Consider the following 21,065-nt stretch of genomic DNA (forward strand, 5'->3'; position numbering starts at 1 on the left):
AGGTCATGATCTCACCATTTGTGGGTTGGAGGCCTGCCTCAAGCTCCGCAGTGTCAGTGTGCAGAGCCCACTCGGAATTTTCTGTCTCCCTCTCTCTGCCCCTCCCCTTCCTCAAAATAAATAAGTAAACAAACATTAAAAAGTAATATCTGCTTCAAACATTTTTTTTACACTAAACCTTATGCCATGATCCACAGCACAGACAGAGCATTTGGCTGGGTGCTTTCTGGGGAAAACAGTTTTGAGTCTTCTGACAGCCAAAACAATAAAAAGGAAAACACTACTGAGTTATACTTTTATGTCTTTATCTAATAAAAGAAGTGTCCCTCAGTAGAGACTAACTTCCTGTCAGTGTCAGTCTGAAAGCAATATATCACCTGAGAGATGAAGGAACACATTAGGCCAGCGGCCAAACATCGTCTTCTCCCCTTTGCAGAAGCTAATACCTCTTCCTCTATACTCTGTGCCATGTAAGAGAAGAGAGCTACAAGAGGGTCTTGAGACGAAAGGCGGTCAAGCATTTTGGAGTTTCAGGCAGAAACCAGCTACCGAGAGATCTTTAGGGACCCCAGTGGCATAAAAATCCAGGGTGGGCACACTGCTCTTTACTAAAGATTGAGAACCAGACACTTTTTTGCTCCGCACAGTAGCAATACGCGTGTGTACGTGACCGCCTTCCTCGCTCTCGGTGAATTCCAACTCCCTCAACAGGAGCCCAAGTTTTCCTTTCAGGCTCTTGCGTTGTGCACCCGAAGCACGAATCCAACAGAATGCATACCAACCCCACCGGCCCCAAAAGAGGAATCCAGGACGGTGAAATTTCCCTGAGGCAGAGAAGAAGCGAGAGACTTTCTGCCCAACCAATCAGGTGAGAGGGGATCTGGGCACACCCCTTTCTTCCTACCAATCAGCACCTAACTCGATGGGCTGGGCCCATCGACACCGGGAAAAACACCTTTTAAATTTTATTAGTATAGCTTTTTTTCCCCTCCGTCATTCTAGGCCATCCCACGAACTGTGATCAAAAGAGGAAAACTGAGTGTAACAATTCCAAAGCTGGTCATTCTGGCAGTGAGAAGTGAAACTATAGACCTCTCCATCAAAACTGTGATTCTATGAGGACTAGAGAATGGGAAAGGAGCGTTCCAGAGGACAAACTACAACTCCCAAGGCGCCTTGCGCGGACTCGGCACGCCCTGGGCGAAGGGGCGGACCAAGGCGAAAAAGACAGCTGAGGGTCACGAGGGTCCTCTCCGACTTCCTGAATGTGAGCCACTGACCGCGCGGACTTTGAGGTGGGCGGGGCGGCGGCAACACCGGCTCTCGCGCTGTGTGCCCTCCCCGCTTGGGCTGCTCCGCCTGAGACGTCGGAGGGGGCGTGGCCCGCGCGGAGGCTGGTGGGGGCGCGAGCGCCGTGGGACGTGGGTGACGCGTCTTCTTCCAGCTCAGCGGTGTGTGAGGTGGCGCGGCCCCGCAGGCGATTGGCTGTTGGGAGACGAGTACGCCGCGGCCGTTGGTCGCCGGCAGCACGGAGGGAGAGTCGGGGCGGGCGGGGGGGATATGGGGCGGCAGTGGCGGCGGCGGCGGCTGCAGGAGGCGGGCGCGGACGAGCCGGCGGCTGCGGCAGCAGCGGCAGTCCCAGGAGTCCTCCTGTGAAGCGCCCCTGTCGGCGCCGCCGTGGGCCCCTCGGAGAGGGCGGCCAGTAAGCGAGCCGCTGAGGAGCCGCTCCCCGAGCGCCGCAGCCCTAAGGACTCTCGGTCCCATCCTCGCGCTCCTGCTCCGGCTCCTCCATCTTGGCCTCGGCAGTGGCGGCTGCCGGGAGGATGTGCCGCCTTCTGGCAGGGGGAAGAAGGAGGAGAAGATGAAGAAGTACCGGCGGGCCTTGGCCCTGGTCTCCTGCCTGTCTCTGTGCTCCCTGATCTGGTGAGTTGCCGCGACGATATGGGAGTTTCCCGTGAGGGGCGAGGGGAGCAGCCCGGGTCACACCCCCCCCCCCCAATCGTCTTGGCTGTTAGGGTGCGGGTCTCCAAGGCCCTTACGGAGCGACACACGGATTACTTCGCGACTCTCCCGCTGGCCGGCCTGGCTGTGCTCTGGGAGATGTTCACGGTGTGTTTTAGAATGTGCAAAGTGGGAGAGAAAGGTGCCTGAGCAGAATGGACCACCTGAGTGCCTTTGTACTCAGTGACGGTGCCGCTGGGAGACGGTGGGGCGTTTGGGCAGTTCTCAGACAGACGCCAGGTAAGTTGCTCGGCTTTCCTGCCAGCCACTCGCTTTCGTAGTGTGAGAAGGGCAGAAAGAGTGTCGGATGTGGTGTGTTCCCGACGAGCGATTTTAAAACAACGTGATTGTCACGAGGGTGAGAGTAATGTACAAGCAGTAGTTTGGGCCATTTCTTGCTGTCTTTGGCCTCGGGTGCACTTGGGGCTGCTGTTCTGGAAACTTTGGGGGACATTATGAAGCACTTTGTCAAGAGGTAGATGATGGAAAGCCGTTGGTTCAGTAGAGTGTCTTAGGTGTCGTGTGTACAGCAGTTTCTGCTGATGTCCCCTCGTAATGGGACGATAAGCCCTGTGTTTTGAAGGCGGGAAGGGTGCTTTGTTCCTGAAGTTTATGGAGTTTCTGTTGATCCTTGGCGTATTGGGGCGTCTTTGAGGCGCGGAGAGCGTGTCAGTAAAAGGGTTGCTGTCATCGTACTGGGAAAAGACATTTCCCCCCTCCGACGGAATTTCTTCAGAGATGTGTGACGTTAGCTGACTGGAAAGATGCTTCTTCAGTCAGTGGTTTGCTGTTTATTATATTAAAGTCGAGATAAACTAAGTTCCTTGTGTTGTTTATTTCTGGAAAACACCAACAATGTCTTCATTTTTACCGGTGCCCAATGGATTCCAAAGATTCTGAAGTTGGAGAGTTGTTGCTCACATCAAAAAATAAGAGGAAAAGGAAAGCCCTTGCCTGGCTGAGGAATTTTGATTGGAAGATTGATAGAAGTTTTAGAGAATAAAACATTTGGCCTTTTGACTTTAATTCCAAACGCTTTTAACAGGAGCACTGTCCTTCCCTCTTTCTGCTTGTTAGTATCATGTTGGGTATGAAGAAGTGCATGCAGGAGATAAGTCCACTCACCGCATTTTAAGTTTAAATTTGCAGGTGAGATACCAAGCCCTTTTGCTCCTATCCACCTTTTCCTGGGGGCTGCTTGGTAGCGTATGGGTTATACGTCATTTCTTTCCTCTTTGTCCTTGATTTTGCCCATCTTTATACCGTGTTATTCTTCACCAGCACTTTCTGAAACGGCTCCTAGGACAAAGGGTATGCTTTTCATTCAGGTTTAAAAATGTATCAGTATCTCTGATTTTTTTTAATTGAAACATATTTGACACGTAGCATTGTGTAAAGGTGTACGTTTGTATATTGTCGTTTGATTGCCATTGTAGTGATAGTTACTACATTTATCCTGTCCTGTAAAATGATCATTTCTTTTTTGTGGTCAGAGTAGTTAAGACCTAGTCTCAGAGTAAGTTTAATGATTGTCATACAATATCATTGTCTACATACGCTATATCCCACACCAAATCTTCAGGACTTAGTTATCTATTAGTTGCAAGTTTGTATCCTGAAACATGATTTTTTTTTTCTTCAATTTTAATGGATGGTAGAGATGAGATCAAACATTACAATGTATTTTCTAAAATCGTTTGTGTATTTAAATTAACCATGCTTCTGTTACTTGGTGTAACTTCTGGCTATCTTTTGTTTAGGCTTACTTCAGTATGGTTTCTCAGCTTTATTCATTAGCAGTAGTGAGAATATCATGACCTGTCAGGGGGAAAAAAAATCAGTCAGCTTAGTATTGAAAGTAGTAGTCATAAAGTTCTGTAAAGTTTGTTGACTCTCACAGTGAAGAATAGATGTTGAGGGTTTCAATAAAGAGTGAAAAGTTTAAGAAAGTTTAGGTTAAGAAACAATTGAGGTAGTATATTTTGAGATTAGTTTGGACTGCCAAATTTAGGGATGTTTTAATTATTCTTTACTGAAGCCATTAAAGGGGCATTGAAAAGAGGACATTTAGACTTGAGATTTTCTTGGTAGGGTGATGATGCGATTGGAGAAGAGCAGTGGTACATGGTAGCGATGGGCAGAGGGTATGTTATGTCTTTGAGACATAATGAAATATTGAAATTATTGCACTGATTCAACTGAAGGTCTAATTCTTGCTACCATGTGGTCTGTGTGTCATTTCCCAACATCTCTATTCCCCCTTTACCAGTAATAGATATGGTAAGCCATTGTGGTGTTCAACAGATGTTTACAGAAGAGTTAAGCTCCTCTTAGTAGCCTTTTTTGTCTTCTTTGTCATTCATAAATTGTCTCAAATTCTGTGATCAGTTTTTTTACATTGTATCATTTTGTAATTTATGAATGCTGTGTGCTCATACTACAGTACTCTAGTTTCTAAGGTTCTCCTCCCTCCTCCAACCAATATAGCTGAATTTTGTTATCTCCTTGTTTATACTCTCACATTTTTATAGGTCTTGATTATGTCGCCCTTCTCCTTTTGTCTTTTCAGCCTAGAGTCCTAACCTTAGAGTACTTTCACACGAAACCCATCCTTCCATCTTACCATTCATTCTGGTTGCTGTTTTTTACTTTTGCATATATTATGTGGTTCTTTATCAAGTACTACAGAGTATTTTAGGTATAAATGTACCATAGCTACAGTACAGAGTTCTAATGATAGCTGATATTTATTGTCATCTATCTCTGTGTCTAGTTTATGATGTGTACTTTACACATTTTAGCACATTCACTCTTCACAGCAACCCTATGAGGTAAGTATTATTGTAAACCTCATTTTTCATTTTATAGTTAAGGAAGTAGGAAAGTTAAGTAATTTGGCAAAGTTAGGCAGCTATTAAGTTTAGGAGCTTAGATTGGAGTCCAGGCAGCCTGACTCGCGGTAGAGGATCCTGACTGTTGTCAAAGGTCAGAAGGCCTGTATTCCAGGTATGGCTCCATTGCTTACTAGATATGTGTCCTTACACATTGTATGTAATTTCTTTGAACCTTAATTCATATATCCTAAAAGTAGGAAAGTAATTCATTCACACCTCATGGGATTGTTAGAAGGATGAAATGAGATCATCCGTATGACAGATCTTTATAAAATAGTAAGGGTATATTATCTATATATTTCATCATAAAATATTCAACAAAGATTTTTCTCATGCTCATTATGTATCATACACTGTTATGGGCATTGAAAACCTCAAAATAGGGTAACCAACTTAATCCTGGTTTTCTCAAAGTCCCATGTCCCAGGAATTCCCTGTATGATTTCCTACTGCTGCTGTGACAAGTTGTCAAAAATTTAGTGCCTTAAAACAGCATACATTTATTATCTTACAGTTCTGGGGTTAGAAGTCCAAAATAAGTCTTTTTTTTAATATTAAAAATTTTTTTTAATGTTTATTCATTTTTGACAGAGAGAGAGAGAATATGAGTGGGGTAGGGGCAGAGAGAGAGGGAGACACAGAATCCAAAGCAGGCTCCAGGCTCCGAACTGTCAGCACAGAACCCGACGCGGGGCTCGAAATTATGGACCGCTAGATCATGACCTGAGCTGAGGTCAGACGCTCAACCGACTGAGCCACCCAGGCACCCCAGAAGTCCAAAATAAGTCTTAACTGGGCTTAAGTCAAGTGTCAACAGAGTTGGTTCCTTCTTAAGTCTTTGAGATAAAGAATCTGTTTCTTGGGGCGCCTGGGTGGCTCAGTGGGTTAAGTGTCCGACTTCGGTTCAGGTCATGATCTCACTGTTTGTGAGTTTGAGGCCTGTGTTGGGCTCTGTGCTGACAGCTCAGAGCCTGGAGCTTGCTTCAGATTCTTGTCTCCCTCTCTCTCTATTCTTCCCCTGCTCGCACTGTCTCTCTGTCTCTCTCTCAAAAATAAAGAATAAAAAAAATTAAAAAGAAAAGAAAAGAATCTGTTTCTTGAACCTTTTCAGCTTCCAGGGCTACCTGTGTTCTATGACTCCTTCCTCATATCATCCTAACCTCTAGCTTCAGTCCTCACATCTGTTGTGGACTGATCCTCCTGCCTCCTTTTTCAGGCATTTTTGTGATTACATTGGGCCCACCCAGACAATCCAGGATTATATCCCCATCTCAAAATCCTTAATTTAATCACATCTGCAAAGACTATTTTAGCACGTAAAGTAACATATTCAGGGATTAGGACTGGAATATCTCTGGGAGGCATCTTGCAGCCTAATATACTGGGCCTGGCAAACTGAAGATTGATCATTGTCCTATAGGGGAAAAAGATTTAATCTGTGCTTTAAGCAGTGGATATTCAAAAATTTTTTAGTGTGCCCCTCTCCCAGTGAAACCATGTGCATGCACCTTTAATATGTGCTTGATTGTTTATAAGTTATATGCGTGTGCCAGTATGATATTAGTATAATAGAATACTAATAAGTTACATAAATTAGATGTTTAAAAAAGATGAGAAAAATAAACAATCTTAATACTTTCTGTTAATAGTACTTTTTTATTCTCAAGTAATAATTTCTGGTCAGAGCGTTGTGATTGACTGACTAGATTATTTTACATTGTGATGTGGTTGAAGAATAGCTTGTACTAGTTAAGAGTCTTAGCCCTGCAATTTGTTGGCTTGTACTTGTGTAGTTATTATTGTTGCAGTCTTTGCAGGAATTTTTTTAAAGCTACTTCTCCATGTTGTGAGAGTCAGTTTAGTTAAAACTAAATAATATAATCCCTAACTGTACTTAATTGGGCACGTGTAAACACCAGTGCATCACAGTGTGTTGGAAGTAAACCCCACTGTTTGTGAAACTTCTGTTTTTTCCTTAGGTTTCTGACTACATAATCCTTGCTGTTATTGACGTGTGACCAGCTGACCTTCAGAACAAGTGTGAATCCTTATATTAAACTTAGTAAATCTTGATTAATTGAAAAAACCACTATTTTATAGAACCATTTTATGTTCACAGCAAAATTGAAATTGAGTAGAAGCTACAGAGATTTCCTATATACTCTGTCCCCCCCCATGCATAGCCTCTTCCATTAATCAACATCCCTTACCAGAATGGTTTATTTTATTTTATTTTATTTTATTTTATTTTATTTTATTTTACTTATTATTTTAGAGAGAGTGTGTGTGTGAGCAAGGGAGAGGGGCACAGGGGGAGAGAGAGAGATAGAGAGAGAGAGAATCTTAAGCAGGCTCCATGCTCAGCACAGAGCAGAACACAGGGCTCGATCCCACAACCCTGGGGGGTCATGACCTGAACCAAATTCAAGAGTCAGACACTTAACCAACTGAGCCACCTAGGCACCCCTGATTTATTTTTAAGACTAAAAAAAAAAAAAAAATCTATTCTTGCACCCAATAGGATCTTCTTGGAGAAGTTCATATTTAGTGCTAATGAGAAAAATCTGACATTTTAACATGCATCTAACATATATAATAGTTACAAAAAATAGTTACAAAGGTCTTTAGGAACACCAAGGGTAGAATTTGTATTCTAGATATGGTTCTATCACTAGCTATATGTCGTTGGACAAGTTATTTCTGTGAGTCTCAGTTCACCTGTAAAAATGGTTTGCGAGATGGATAGTTCAAGATGGGAGTATTTTGTTTCAGGCAGAGGGAAGATACCTAGAGTATATGTGGGGCCAGATGGGAAGGGAAGCTAGGCCAGGTTTTGGTGGGATTTGATTATTGTGTAGATGAACTTACTGTTAAACTGGCTAAGAGGATGAGCCAGTGTAGTAATTTAAACAAGAGCAGGAGGTCAGATTGATCTTTTAATTAGATTGCTGTGGAGATAGAGTAGATTGGACGTGACAGACTGTGGAGACTGGGAGCCCTAATGTGGCAGTCACACTGGAGAGACTTGATAAATATTTAAATCAAGGTTGTCTGTTTTGGTGGCTTTTTTGGACTTAGTAGAAATATTTCTGAGTGTGTCATCCAGTTTTCATAGACTTTAGAGGTGATATTTCTTGGTTTGTGATTTTCTGTACCTCTTATCTTGCTTTTTCTCTGATAATTTTGCTGGTTTCTTGCTCATTTGTTAATATGCATAAGTGAGCAGAAATACAAGAAACAAGAAAAATATATAAGCAGTTTTATCATTTTTAGGATAATGATTACAAATACCCTTGAAAATCACAACTCTGTCTTTCATCTAGAGAAATTATTTTCTTTGTTTTGTTTCTGTAACTTTTTTTTAAGACCATAAGTCTTTTCTGAATAAAATAATAAATATCCAAAATAAATAATAAAAACTCCCTGTTTAAATCATTGGATGACATTTTTTTGTAAATAGTCTTTCTTGCTTGTGACTCTAGGTAATGATACTCTATATCCTTTTTTTTTTTTTTTTTTTTTTAAATTTTTTTCAACATTTATTTATTTTTGGGACAGAGAGAGACAGAGCATGAACGGGGGAGGGGCAGAGAGAGAGGGAGACACAGAATCGGAAACAGGCTCCAGGCTCTGAGCCATCAGCCCAGAGCCTGACGCGGGGCTCGAACTCATGGAGTGCGAGATCGTGACCTGGCTGAAGTCGGATGCTTAACCGACTGCGCCACCCAGGCGCCCCAATGATATGATACTCTATATCCTAAAGCTGCTAAGAGAATAGGTCTTAAAAGTTATCACACACACACACACAAAATTGTAACTGTGTTTTGTGGGTGTACTTTGTGATGATCATATCACAGTCTATACAAATATTGAACCACTTACTATATTGTATACCTGAAGCAAACATAATATGATATGCCAGCTGTATCTCAATTTTTAAGTAAGTCTCTCTTGTGGTAAACTTTGGGAAGTAAAGTTTATCTTTGCTCTCGGATATACATTCCAAAGAAAGTGTCTGGCACTTAAAAGAGGTATGGGGTTATTAAAAGCAGTGTCAGATCTTTTCAGGCAAGTTTTTAGATGAATCCAGATTGCCTAAGGGAAAAAATCTGTGAAAGAAGATGTGACAGGGAGGCACAACACCTTTGTTAAAACTCCAACACTTGTGTCCAATAAAAAATGGCAAATACTTTATTTATAATATCCTTTGAATTAGTTTTAAAAGAGGTGGATGCATTTTATAACAACTTCTTTAGATTGTTAAATATTTGAGGATATATTGGAATGGATGCAGGTAGTCGAGTTGGCTGGCAGTGAAAACAAGCAAAAGATACACCTAACTTATCTTTGGACATTGGTTATTTCATTTTTTCCATTGTTCATGAACTCCTAAATTACTCTTTCCCCTTTTTAACTGTCTGAATAGAGAAATAGGTCAATACATAGAGCTAACATTCTAGTGCACGTAATGAAAGGGGAGAGAACATTTTATAAAAAATTTTAGTGCTTTATTCTTTCAAGCCTTCTTCAAGTAGAAACATGTATGGGATACTTCAGTAGTTTATACATAACTGGAACCCTTTATTTGAAACATAATACATTGCAGATTACACTTTAGTGCCAATTGTATGTTATTTGTTTTGTTTTTCAAGGCCATATTTTAAAGTAGTTTCAAAAGATAAAATTGTTCATGTTACAGAGAAATGAGAAATTACTTTTGAGTGTTTGCAGTATCAGAATGTTAATCCCTTGGGATAAACCTACTTCATAAATGCAAATTCTTTTGAAAGAAAGTTTGATTTTATTTTAGGACTTTATTTTGTAATGAATCATGGTTAAAATGGTTTTATACTTTACACAGAAGTAACTTTATACGTTACATAGAAATGTTTTATGGCTCATAGGTACTAAGCTAGTTTTGTATTTCTTGTTATAGGATATTTGTAATCTAACAGGAGAAAATATGTAAAGTGCTTAAAACAGTGGCTTGCTCATAGTAAACACTGTTATAGGAGTTCTTATTATTCATTCTGTCTGGGTGCTTTGCTACAGTTAGAAGGGCAGAGGTGTCAGGGTTCAGAAATAGGAATCCATAAATTCACTCAAAGTGTTATTTGGTTACCAACAGTGTATATGGTGTGGTGGGGAATACTGAAGAGGCAGGAGACCTGAGCTCTGCCCTCGGGAGTTTACAAGCTGGTTGTCAAAATACACATACACAGATACTAGTGTAGTGGAGAGGGAATAAAACTAACTTAGACCTCAGTTGTAATACTTTTTTGCATTATTAATAGTGAGTCTTTTTTGGGTGTTTATTTCTGGTCTAAGTGTTTAATATCCACTAACTTATTTTATCCTTATTACAACTCTTTTGAGGTAGACACGCCATTTTAAACATGAAGAAAGAGAGGCACAAAAAAGTTAACCAACTTGCCCAAGTTCTCACAGCTCTTAAGCAATGAGCCAAAGCCTGAGTAGGCGGAGTCTGAGCCTGTGTTTTTACCACTACACTGTGCTGCAGGTAGTCTGGTAGATGGCCTTAAGTAAGTTTCTCTACCTTTTCTTTGTGTGTTAGTTTTCTTATCTGAAAATGGGCTGACTGGATTGCCTCAACTAGGAATGGACATTAGAATTATTCATGAAGCTTAAAAAAAATACACATGCCTAGGATTCTTACCTTGGGGATTCTGTCTCGGTAGGTTTGGGATATTTTTGTTCATTCCAGTCATTATTGCTAGATTAGATGAATTCCGAGATTGTTTTGTACTTTTAACATTCTGAGTTATCTGATTTGAACATTTGCAAACAATACATAAAGCTGAATTGTTCGGTTGGTGCTTAAAGAAGGGAAAAATTAGGCCTGGAGTTGTCAGGAAAGACTTGAGTTGGGTTTAAGAGAATATGATGTGTGGCTCATAAACTTTGCTTCTGTCAAATGTAGGTGGTCATGAACTGAAATAAGAAGTACTTGTGCTGCTAATATGAATTATGGTCTTTGCCGTGTGTGTGTGTGTGTGTGTGTGTGTGTGTGTGTGTGTTGTGGGTAGATACTACTTAATTGTCAAGGAGAAAGAGAATAAATGAGATAATGAACTTGATATAGGTGGGCGTGATGGTAAGCAGACAAACCTGAGTAGAAACTAAAAGCTATATTTCGGAGATTGTGATAGGTTTTACAAGCCAACCCAAGGAGTTAGACACTAAAGATTCAGCAAGAGAAATGGAGTTCCAAGAATGGTATTTCGACATCATTGTGCTAGATATATTTCAGAGAAGAGTGAGTTGGAGGGATGAATACTGAAAACAAGCAGTTAGAGTAATTGAAGTTTGTCACAACAAGGACTTGGTAGTAAAAACGAAGAGGGTGCATTGAGCAGAATTTTTGAGAAAGTAAATCATCTGGTTTGGTGGTAGATTGGCCATTGGCAGTGCAGTTTAGTAGAAATAGCATTGGTCTAGGATTCAGAAGAGAACTGGGTTTTAGTTTGCCTCTAACAAGCTCTTGTTCTTCAGTACCCCCTTTCTGTCATCCTTAGTGTCAAGAGATAAGTTTACTGAGGCTTCTATGTGGTGAGTTCTGTGCAGGATTCTGGTGGATAATACAAAGTAGCTGCTTTCTTAGAGCATACTGTAGTTGAGAGAATACATGCTAGGATCTCAAATTACAAATCTGTGCAATAAAATTCAAAGAGAGAAGAAAAGTTATTTATTTTTTAAACTGGGGCAACGAGAATAATTGGACATGGTCAAAAAGAAATGGAAGAGTTGCAAACGATTTGATAGGAGAAGGAACTGTTGAGACAGAGTGGAATAATCCAAGTGGAGGCATTGTATAGGCACTTAAAAATGTAGACTTGAGTGCAGATAAGGTTTGGGCTGGAGCTGTCCTCATAGAGGGGATCATTTTTGAAACAGCCCAGTTGACTAAACATAGAGTTCTGCAGATACTTAGAATAAAGAAAACTGCCAAGCAAAGTAAAGCTCCTCCTTTCCCTGTAGAGCTTTACTTTAAAATGAAAGATGGAAAGAGGTTTAAGGAGGCCATTCGAGTGGTCAGCAATATAAAATGTCTCAGATAAGGCTGAAAAGCTTGAAAACTAAGAAAAGGGTCTTGTTTTCAAAAGAGGGAGGTAATTGGTAAAAGTTTATGGGAGTGAAAATAAAAGACATTTGGAGAGCTGGTAGGCGTGAGTTCTCAACGCGTTTGTTTGGCAGCCAGGGAGATAGGCTAGAGTAGTCTCATACTTGTATGCTTCACCCCATTCTACACAGAGCCACTAGATTCATCTTACTAACACACAACTTTGATTATGTTAGTCTCTTGCTAAAACATCTTTCAAAGGCTCCCGTTTTCCTGAAGAGTAAAACGTTGAAACGTTAACCCTTACATGAAAGGCCTGAAGTCTGACCCAAATCTACTTTTGTAGTTTTATTTTTCACTGTTCTTAGATAGGCTTTCTGTTATAGCATGGCTGACGTGTTAGCTTTGTAGTAATTTCTGTGGCAACTGTCTTTGTAGTTTTGAGTTGAAAATTAAGGTAGCAAAGGTATTGTGACTTGGTTTTATAGGCTAAATACATACCCGTTGAAAGTTTCTTAAAATATGTCATTATCAAGTACGTTTAGTATATGATTATTTTCAGCAGCTTTGAGGACAGTTGCATTGGCTGAATTTCTAATGGTATGTTAAGATGTAAAAAGAGGACATACTATATTGTTTAATAAGTGCTATCCCATGCTGGATCCATGAAAGTACAGTCAAATTTAGTGAAACAGTCCTCTAATAGATTTTGATACATGGGATAATTAAGCTAAGAGAATACAAGACCAATCCTACATCAGAATGAAGATTAAAGATCAGAACTTTTGAAATTCAAAGGTTTGATTAGAAGCAAACATAGAGTTTTCTTCAGCTAAGCTCTATAGTTCCATGTGATATGATTGGAGATTGCTGCGGTAGCCAAATAGAATAAAAATTGGGAGGAGAAAGGGGCACACACAGTTTGACTTCTTCCTATCAGCAGGTAGACCTAGCAGAAGAGAAGCAACCTTAAAAGAACTCCCAAGCTGATAACAGATTAAGAAGAATATCTGTCTTTTAATACGTTGTAATTGAAAGAAAGTAGGAGGCTTATTAAGCAAAAGCACTGGAGGCCCAGTGATCTTTTGGTCTTTTTGGATTCTGATCAAAACGGCTTCTATAATATTTACCCATTGCCCACAAGTCTCCCTGTATTTAGAATTTCAAATTTCCAGGCAGTAATGTTCAAAAACCACAATTTTCACTCTTGCCTGAAAGTTAAGTTCTACTTTCCCACCTATTTGTTTCATAGGTATCTTTCCTGGAATGCCTTTTTGGTTTGTTTGTGAAGGAGGATGTGGGCAGGGCATTACTTTAACCACACTGCCATAATTGAATGGCTGGCACTATGTTTTCATACTAGGGATTAAATACATACTTCTGTATTTAAGAAGCAAGTCTTCATTGCCCAGTTCTGTTTTTTCTTTCACCATAAATTCTGTGATTACTGGGCTCTCTCCCTTTTCTAAGCTCTTATCAAAAGCTGTTCCAATCCATGGTCAAAGGAAGAGCTCAGTAGATTGCTGTGCTGAGAACAAGGCAGTAAGTTCTCTGTCCTAAGGTGCTCAGTGTCATGTGAGGAATAGAAATGTAAACAGTTAATTTCAGTTCAGGGTTGTAGAAAGTGCTCAGACAGAGATATGCCAAAGGGTTGTGGCCAAACCCTAGATTGACGAAGGCACGAACGTGTCCTAATCCCTAACTTGTTCCTGCCCCCAGAAAAGAGAATAAGAATTTAGTCAGGTTTTGGATGGTGAGGAGTGGGCGAAGGGGCTGAACAGTATTAGAAGAGGGAGCAGCATGAGCCAGAGACTTGGAAGCATGAGGCAGCATGGCATGTGTTCAAGGAACAACTACTAGTAATTCTGTATCACTGAAGCATGATGTGGGAGGCAAGGAGTGGCAGAAAGTATGAAGCTGAAGACTTAGGCAATAGAAGAATTTTAGATATTTAAAAATAAGCAGGGAAGCTTGAATTTTGTCATGGAGAGTCAATAAAAGATCTTAAGCAGGAGAACGGTAGTCTGACAACTTAGTGTTAGGTTCTTGGCGTTCTGAAGGGTTGATTTGCAGAGGTGGTAAGACCGGAGTTAGGGAACTCTGTTAGGAGGTTGCTCTAAGTAAGACATGAGGGCTTGAGCTAAGGGCAGTCATAACGGATGGAGGAATGGATTATAGAAATTTGAGGTAAAATTAACTGGAGATAGTGGAGTCAGGGTGAAGGAAAAGGAGTAGTATAGATGTTTTTCAGGTTAATTTTTTTTTAATGTTTATTTATTTTGAGAGAGAGAGAGTGCACATGAATGGGAGAGGGGCAGAGAGAGTGAGAGAATCCCAAACAAGCTCCACATTCAGCACAGAGCCTGGTGTGGGGCTCAATGCTATGACTGCAAGATCATAACCTGAGCTGAAATCAAAGGTCAGATGCTCAAGTCGACTGAGCCACCCAGGCACCCCTGTTTTTCAGGTTCCTAACTTGAGAACTGGGTGGATAGCAGTATCACATGATGAAATTAAGGATATATGAAGGGGAGATTTGGAAGAGGAAGATTTTTGTGTTCAAGTTTGGATTTAGTTGTTTCGGAGATGTCTTGGAACATGAAGGGAGAGAGATTCAATTTTTAAATGAAGTTAATTTTTTTGCAACATTAATATAGGTATCATGGAAGGGTTTTTAAGAAAAGGACCAGTTTGAAGAAGATAATAAGGGCTGAAGATAAAAGTAGCCATTAGCCAAAAACTATGAGAGTAAATGCAATATCCCTAGAAATGAAGTAGAGTATAGAGGGAAGAGTGAGAACGGAACCCTGGAAGCACCAGACTTTAATCTGTAGTCAGCAGAAGCAGCATATCAGCAGTCTTCAGAGAGGGATGAGAAGCAGACATGTGTAATTTGACAAACCAGAGGAGAAGAGGGTTTCAATGGAAGCAGCAGAGAAATCAAAAAAGGTAAATTCTGCTGCTACCATACTCATTTCAGTAGTTTAATGAAGGCAGAAACTAGAATTCACCTGGCCGAGGGCTAAGTAGAAGGTAAAGAAATTGACACTACAAGTATAAACGACTCTGGAATTTGATAAGTAGAAGAAGATAAATAGGACAGGAGCGCAATAGCTGATAACAGTAGCTAACATTTGAGTGCATATTTTATGCCAGGCTAAGCATAGCACATGCATCATTTAATTTTCCTCGTAATAACTCCATTTTAGAGTATCAGTATTGAGGCACACAGGTTGTATAATTTGCCCAAGAACATACAACTAATAAATGGAGGACCTGGGAATAACACTTGGGGATCTTGACTCTTAGGTCCATGTCCTAGTCACTGTGCTGCAAAACTTCATATTTATCTCCTGTTGGCAAGAGAAGTAAACATTATTCCTCTTTTGGGATAGTTCTTATATTTTTGTTACGCTATAACTGACCTTGACTAATACCATCAATTGTTGAGTGAACAGATTGTTATCTCACTTTTCTTTTATCTGTTGACCAGAGAATATGAAATATGAAATATGAAATACAGCAATAAAGAAAGATGATAGGCTTTGGAGAGGGAGAAATCCAGTTTTGCAGTGACAAATTGAATAACTTTGGGCAGCTTAACTGCTGAGCTTTAGCTTCTTTATTTGTAAAAATTAGACTACTACTTTCACCTAAAAGTCTGAACAAACAACAAAACAAAACAAAACCCAGGGATGCTTGCGTGGCTCAGTCACTTGAGCATCTGACTCTTGATTTTGGCCTAGGTCATGATTCCAGGATCGTGAGATTGAGCCCTACATCAGTCTCCGCACTGAGTGTGGAGCCTGCTTAAGATTCTCTCTCTCTCTCTCTCTCTCTCTCTCTCTCTCTCTCTCTCTATGTCTCTCTCTCTCTCCCTCCCTCCCTCTCCTGCCCCTCGCCCGCCCCATTCACGCATACACGCTCTCATAAATAAATAAACAAACAAATAAATGCATGAGTTTTTTCTCGAGACATCAGGTGCTTAGGATTGGATTGCTTATACTCTGTTTATACAGAGTTCTGCATGGATCCCCTTTTTTACTCTATTTTACATGATTACTCCTTCAGTTTCATTCCTCTTTCACCCCATTTTAGCCATTTACCTTAGAGTATATATGATGTCTTTACAGTCAGCTTTCATGTATTTGATATGTTTTCTTCCAAAATAGTCTTGTTTTGCTTGTATATTATAAAATTCATGCAAATTTTGGTATGGTATGATACCAAATGGTATGGTATGATGCTGTTAATCTCATTCTTTTTTCTACTTGTCCTTTAACACTTTTATTTTTACTTGCTTTAGTTCATAGAGTCATCATTAAAATGAATTCTAAGTAGTTAATGTTGTGGCAGATGTCCTCAGGAAAGCCTGTTACCATTCATTCATTGTGCATTTTGTGTGTAGACTTCTAAAGAGAGACTGTATATCAACAAATGCATTTAGGAGTATTCTGTTCCAGTTGCTTGTCTTTTGTTATCCTAGTACTGTAGTCTAATTAAAGTGGTTTTGTAATAAATTTAATTATCTGGCAGGGTGAACCACATGTCTTTGCTTTTTTTGTTAATTTAGTTATTCTTGGGCCACTTTTTTTCTATATCATATTTAGAGCAATAGGATCCTTCACGTATTTTGATAGGAGTCATATTTGAGTGATGAATTACTATCTTTACATTGCTGTCCCCAGCATTCCATTTATGAACATATTGGATCCTCATGTATTTATGATCATTACTAGAGTTAAACATTTTTATCTGTAAATGATTGTGTATTTTCTTCAGTTAATTTCTAAATTGTTTTATAATATTTGTTCTTGCTAATAGCTTATTTTCTGTTTGGTTTTTGCTGGGAGGAAAATACAGACTTTTTTGTTTCTTAAATTTTTAAAAAAAAAGTGTATTGAGAGAGAGAGAGAGAGAGCACACTTGTGTGTGAGCTAAGGAGGGGCAGAGAGAGAGGGAGAGAATCCCAAGCAGGCTCCACACTGTGAGCGTGGAGCCTAATGCAGGGCTCAAACTCGCGAAGTATGGGCTCATGACTTGAGCCGAAATCAAGAGTCAGACACTTAACCAACTGAGCCACCCAAGTGCCCCTGTTTCTTAAATTTTTAAGTTAAGATAATTTACATTGAAATGCACATATATTATGTGAAATTCACATAACTTATAGTGAAATGCACATATATTAACTCTGTATATAGTTGGATCAGTTTTGAAAAATCCATATATTAGTGTAACTCGCACCCCATCAAAATGTAGAACATTTGTATCACCTCAGAATGTTCTCCATGTCCTTTTCTAGCGAATCAGCTGAAGCAACCAGTGATTTGATTTCTGTCACTGTGGATTAGTTTTGCTAATTCTGGAACTTCATCTACATGGAGTTATACAGTATGTTCTTGTGTCTGGTTTCTTTCACTCAGCAAAGCATAATGTTTCCAAGATTTATCCATGTTGTTTAATTAATCAGTAACTCTTAGATTTTTATTAGGAGTGCATTGTATTAATATACTACAGTTTGTTTATTTCACTGCTTTTGGACATCTGGGCTGATTCCAGTTTTTGGCTATTAGAAATAAAACTACTGGGGACATTGTTGTATAATGCTTTTTGTGGACATAGTTTTCATTTCTCTTGAGAAGTACCTAAAAGTGGAATTGCAAGTGCTGAAACAGATGGGTATCGTATGCTTCTGGAAAGACACAACATCACTTATTATGGAGGATTCTGGCCTGGAATACATAACCTGAATCTGGTCATGAAGAAACATCAGACAAACCTCAAATAAGGACCCTATTATTTAAAAATAAAAGGATTGTGTTCATCAAAAATGTCAGTGCCACATAAGGTAAAGGCCAAGAACTATTCCAGGTAAAGGAGACTCTGAAGACACATGATAAGTGCAGGACATGATCCTAGACTCAATTCTGTACTTCGGTGTAGTACAGGGGAAATGCTATAAGGACATTATTGGATTAATTGACACAATTGCAAATATGGATGATAGGTTAAAGTATTATGTCAATGTAACATTTGTTGAAATTGACAACTGCACTGTGTTTATGTAAGAGAATATCCTTATTCTGTGGAAATACATACTAAGGTATTTAGAGATAAATTACATGGAGGGAGAGAAAGGAGAGTGTGGGAAGGAGGTTGTGAGAGTATGCCATGAGCAAGTGACAAATGATGGAAGAAATGGGGCAAAATGTTACCAATAGTTTGATATGGGTAATGAGTTTGTGGATGTTCTTTGTACTGTGCTGACAATTCTTTGGAAGCCTTGAAATTATTTCCAAATAAAAAGTGAAAAAAAAAAAAAAAAGAAGAAAACAACCCTGGGTGGGGATTTTTCCCTTTCCTATGTGCAGTATTGGTTAATCCAAATTTCCTTAATTATCATTAGTTTATTACAATTATTACTTTGTGCCAATTTTGCTGTTTTTCTAGAAATATCTATTTCTTGTGAATTTTCAAATATATAGGTATTTATATAGTTTGTAATATTTTACAGTTTAAAAAATCTGTTTTGTCTGTGGTATTTCATGTTTTTGTGCCATGTTAATTCATATCACCAACTCTCCTTGATTGGTTTTGCCAGAAATTCATCTTTCTAACATTTTCTTCAAAGAACTAAGTTTTGTTTTTCTTAATCTTTGCCTTTGGTCTTTATTTCATTGATTTCTGTCCTTATAGCCTTCTTTCTTTTTTTTCTTTTTTTTGTAATTTTTTTTTTCTCTGATTTACACTATTATCTCTTTGAGTTGAAAGATTAGCTCTTGTTTTGAAACTAGCTCTTCTTTGGAAATAAAATTTTCCTGCTGTTGTCTTATCTGCATCCCACCAATTTGTCTTATCTGCATCTCATCCTACCAATAGTAGTCCTCCACTATAATATTTCCTAAAGTTTCTCATTGTTTCCTCTTTAATGGAAGGATGATTCTGCTGCATAATTTTTGTTTCCAGGCTTAGGATGTTGTTGGGAATCTTTTTGTTACTTCAAAAATTGTTGCAGGGTAGTTGGAGAGTATAGTTTATTAGATCTTCAGCCTTTGGAATTTGAGTCTTCTTTTGAAGTTTTAGTGTATGGTTAGTATTTGGGAGATATCCCATGTGTGCTTGAAAAAGAATGTTTATTTTGTATTTGTTATAAAGTTATATATATTTGGTCAAGCTTGTTTCTTATATATAATGTAAATCTCATGTTTTCTTAGATTTTGTCCGTGTATTATTTTGTAAGAGATAATTTAAAATAGGCTACCATGACTGTTAAAAACTGAGAACAAACTGAGGGTTGATGGGGGGTGGGAGGGAGGGGAGGGTGGGTGATGGGTATTGAGGAGGGCACCTTTTGGGATGAGCACTGGGTGTTGTATGGAAACCAGTTTGTCAATAAATTTCATATATATATATATAAAAATAAACACATTTAGCAGCATGCGATAGTTACATCATCAGTTTTGCTACAGAGACAGTCTGTAGCAAGGACCTTCTTTGCTGCCAGTTATCATAGGCTGTTTGAAGTTAGAAAACTGAATAGTGACACTGAATACTGTGGAAATGCACTTTGCTCAGTAACACTTGCGTTGTTGCAATATTTGATTATCCATTTGGTTGTTACCGAAACTTTCTTAACTATAATGGGTTATTGTTGCTATGATAGTATATTGCCCGTATTTCTACCTATAGTAATGGGCTTTACGTGCTGGATTTTAATATCCTTGAGCCTGGGCAAGTGCACAAGTCTTTTTAAAAGAAACATGGTTTATTTGCACAAAATTGATCAGTTTTGAGGATCGTTAAGGCCCTTGAAGTGGTTTTGTGGGTGTGAAACACCTGGTGAGAATTTGAATTGGTGCCTTTTATCATAGTATTGAAATTAAGTCTACTTATTTTATCAAGTCATGTTCATGCCCTGATTTTGTATACTTGTTATCTATCAATAAACATTGTGATACTTGAAAAAAAAAAAATAAATAAAATAGGCTACCATAATTTTTGATTATTCTGTTTCCACATGCAGGTTTGGGGGTTTTATATATTTCGAAATGATATTTTTGGGTGCATATATGTTTATAATCATTGTATCTTTTTATTAAGATAAATAATAAATCTGTTAGTGACATAATGTTTATCAATTTAATTCAGTTTTGTCTACTTTGTTTTTTTTAATGTTTTCTCAATGTATCTTTACTGAAATTTTTAATGAGTTGAAAATTATACCTAACATTTCCTAATAAGCTTCTGTATCTAACATAATATCTGGTATGTATTGGTAGTCTTAAGTGCTGATATAGTTTCTTCAGTATAACTCAGAGAGAAACGACATGAACTCATTTGAAAGTTTAATAGACTTCAGTTTAGTTTTGTCCTTACCTCTGCAATTATTAGGCTTGGCTCATTTGCATATTAGCATATTCTTTATTGCACATTAATGTGTCCTGGAATTCATTATTACATTATTTTGCTAGATTTCTTTGGTAAGATTATAAAAAGTAATTGTAAAGGTAGCTAGTTCAGTATTTCTAAACTAGGCAGTTGTAAAATAAGCTTCAAGGCTTAATTTAGTTGCTGTATCCTACAGAAAAAAATTCCTGAGTCCTCCTCCTGTTCCCTTTGTTAAGAGTTAATTGATGTTCCTTTACCCTAACATTTAAATCTTAACAATTGTTTTTTGAAATATATAGTTGTAACATACCCTTGAAAATAGCACAGTGCCTGGCAGCATTAAACTGTAGGTTCCCACTGCAAGAAAAACTTCACCCACTGCATATTCAGGTTGAATCTGTCCATTAAGAAAAGACTGTGTACTGTCATCTGGATGCAGACATTCATTCCTTCTGTATTGTGGTACTTTTTTTTTTTTTAATCTATAACCATTAAGACCATATCTAAAAGAGCTTTTGTGGAAATTATAGGCAAATAACAAATATTTGTCATTAAAATAGATGGATATATGTTTAATCTATTAATATATGGTCAGCCTATTTTTGAGAGTGAACAAAAAAAGATTACACGTATTAATGATGTAAATAAACTAAAATGGAGTGCTCAACAATTTGTAATGTTTCTGTTGCTTTTGAGCTCTA

General features: G+C 38.7%; 1 protein-coding gene and 1 long non-coding RNA gene across 6 annotated transcripts in view; one reads left to right on the top strand and one right to left on the bottom strand.

The window, feature by feature from the left end:
• Positions 1–1,612: 1,612 nt before the first annotated feature.
• The window catches only part of SUCO (SUN domain containing ossification factor), a 92,895-nt gene continuing 73,442 nt past the window's right edge, over positions 1,613–21,065 (top strand). For 3 of the 5 annotated variants that reach the window (XM_030302298.1, XM_030302297.1, XM_030302301.1), the window contains exon 1: positions 1,759–1,923. In XM_030302298.1, the coding sequence (XP_030158158.1) occupies positions 1,862–1,923 (62 nt within the window). In that variant the 5' untranslated portion in view covers positions 1,759–1,861. Of the gene's footprint in view, positions 1,924–21,065 lie in introns of all 5 variants that reach the window. The other 2 variants (XM_030302300.1, XM_030302302.1) reach the window with 2 other exon arrangements.
• Positions 5,626–19,760, bottom strand: LOC115504996. Its single transcript, XR_003965877.1, has 3 exons — positions 19,679–19,760; positions 13,425–13,436; positions 5,626–5,636 (listed from the first exon to the last, which is right to left on the bottom strand). It is a non-coding gene; the product is annotated as an uncharacterized LOC115504996 (long non-coding RNA).

Source organism: Lynx canadensis, chromosome F1, assembly GCF_007474595.2.
Source record: "Lynx canadensis isolate LIC74 chromosome F1, mLynCan4.pri.v2, whole genome shotgun sequence".
Taxonomy (NCBI): Eukaryota; Metazoa; Chordata; class Mammalia; order Carnivora; family Felidae; genus Lynx; species Lynx canadensis.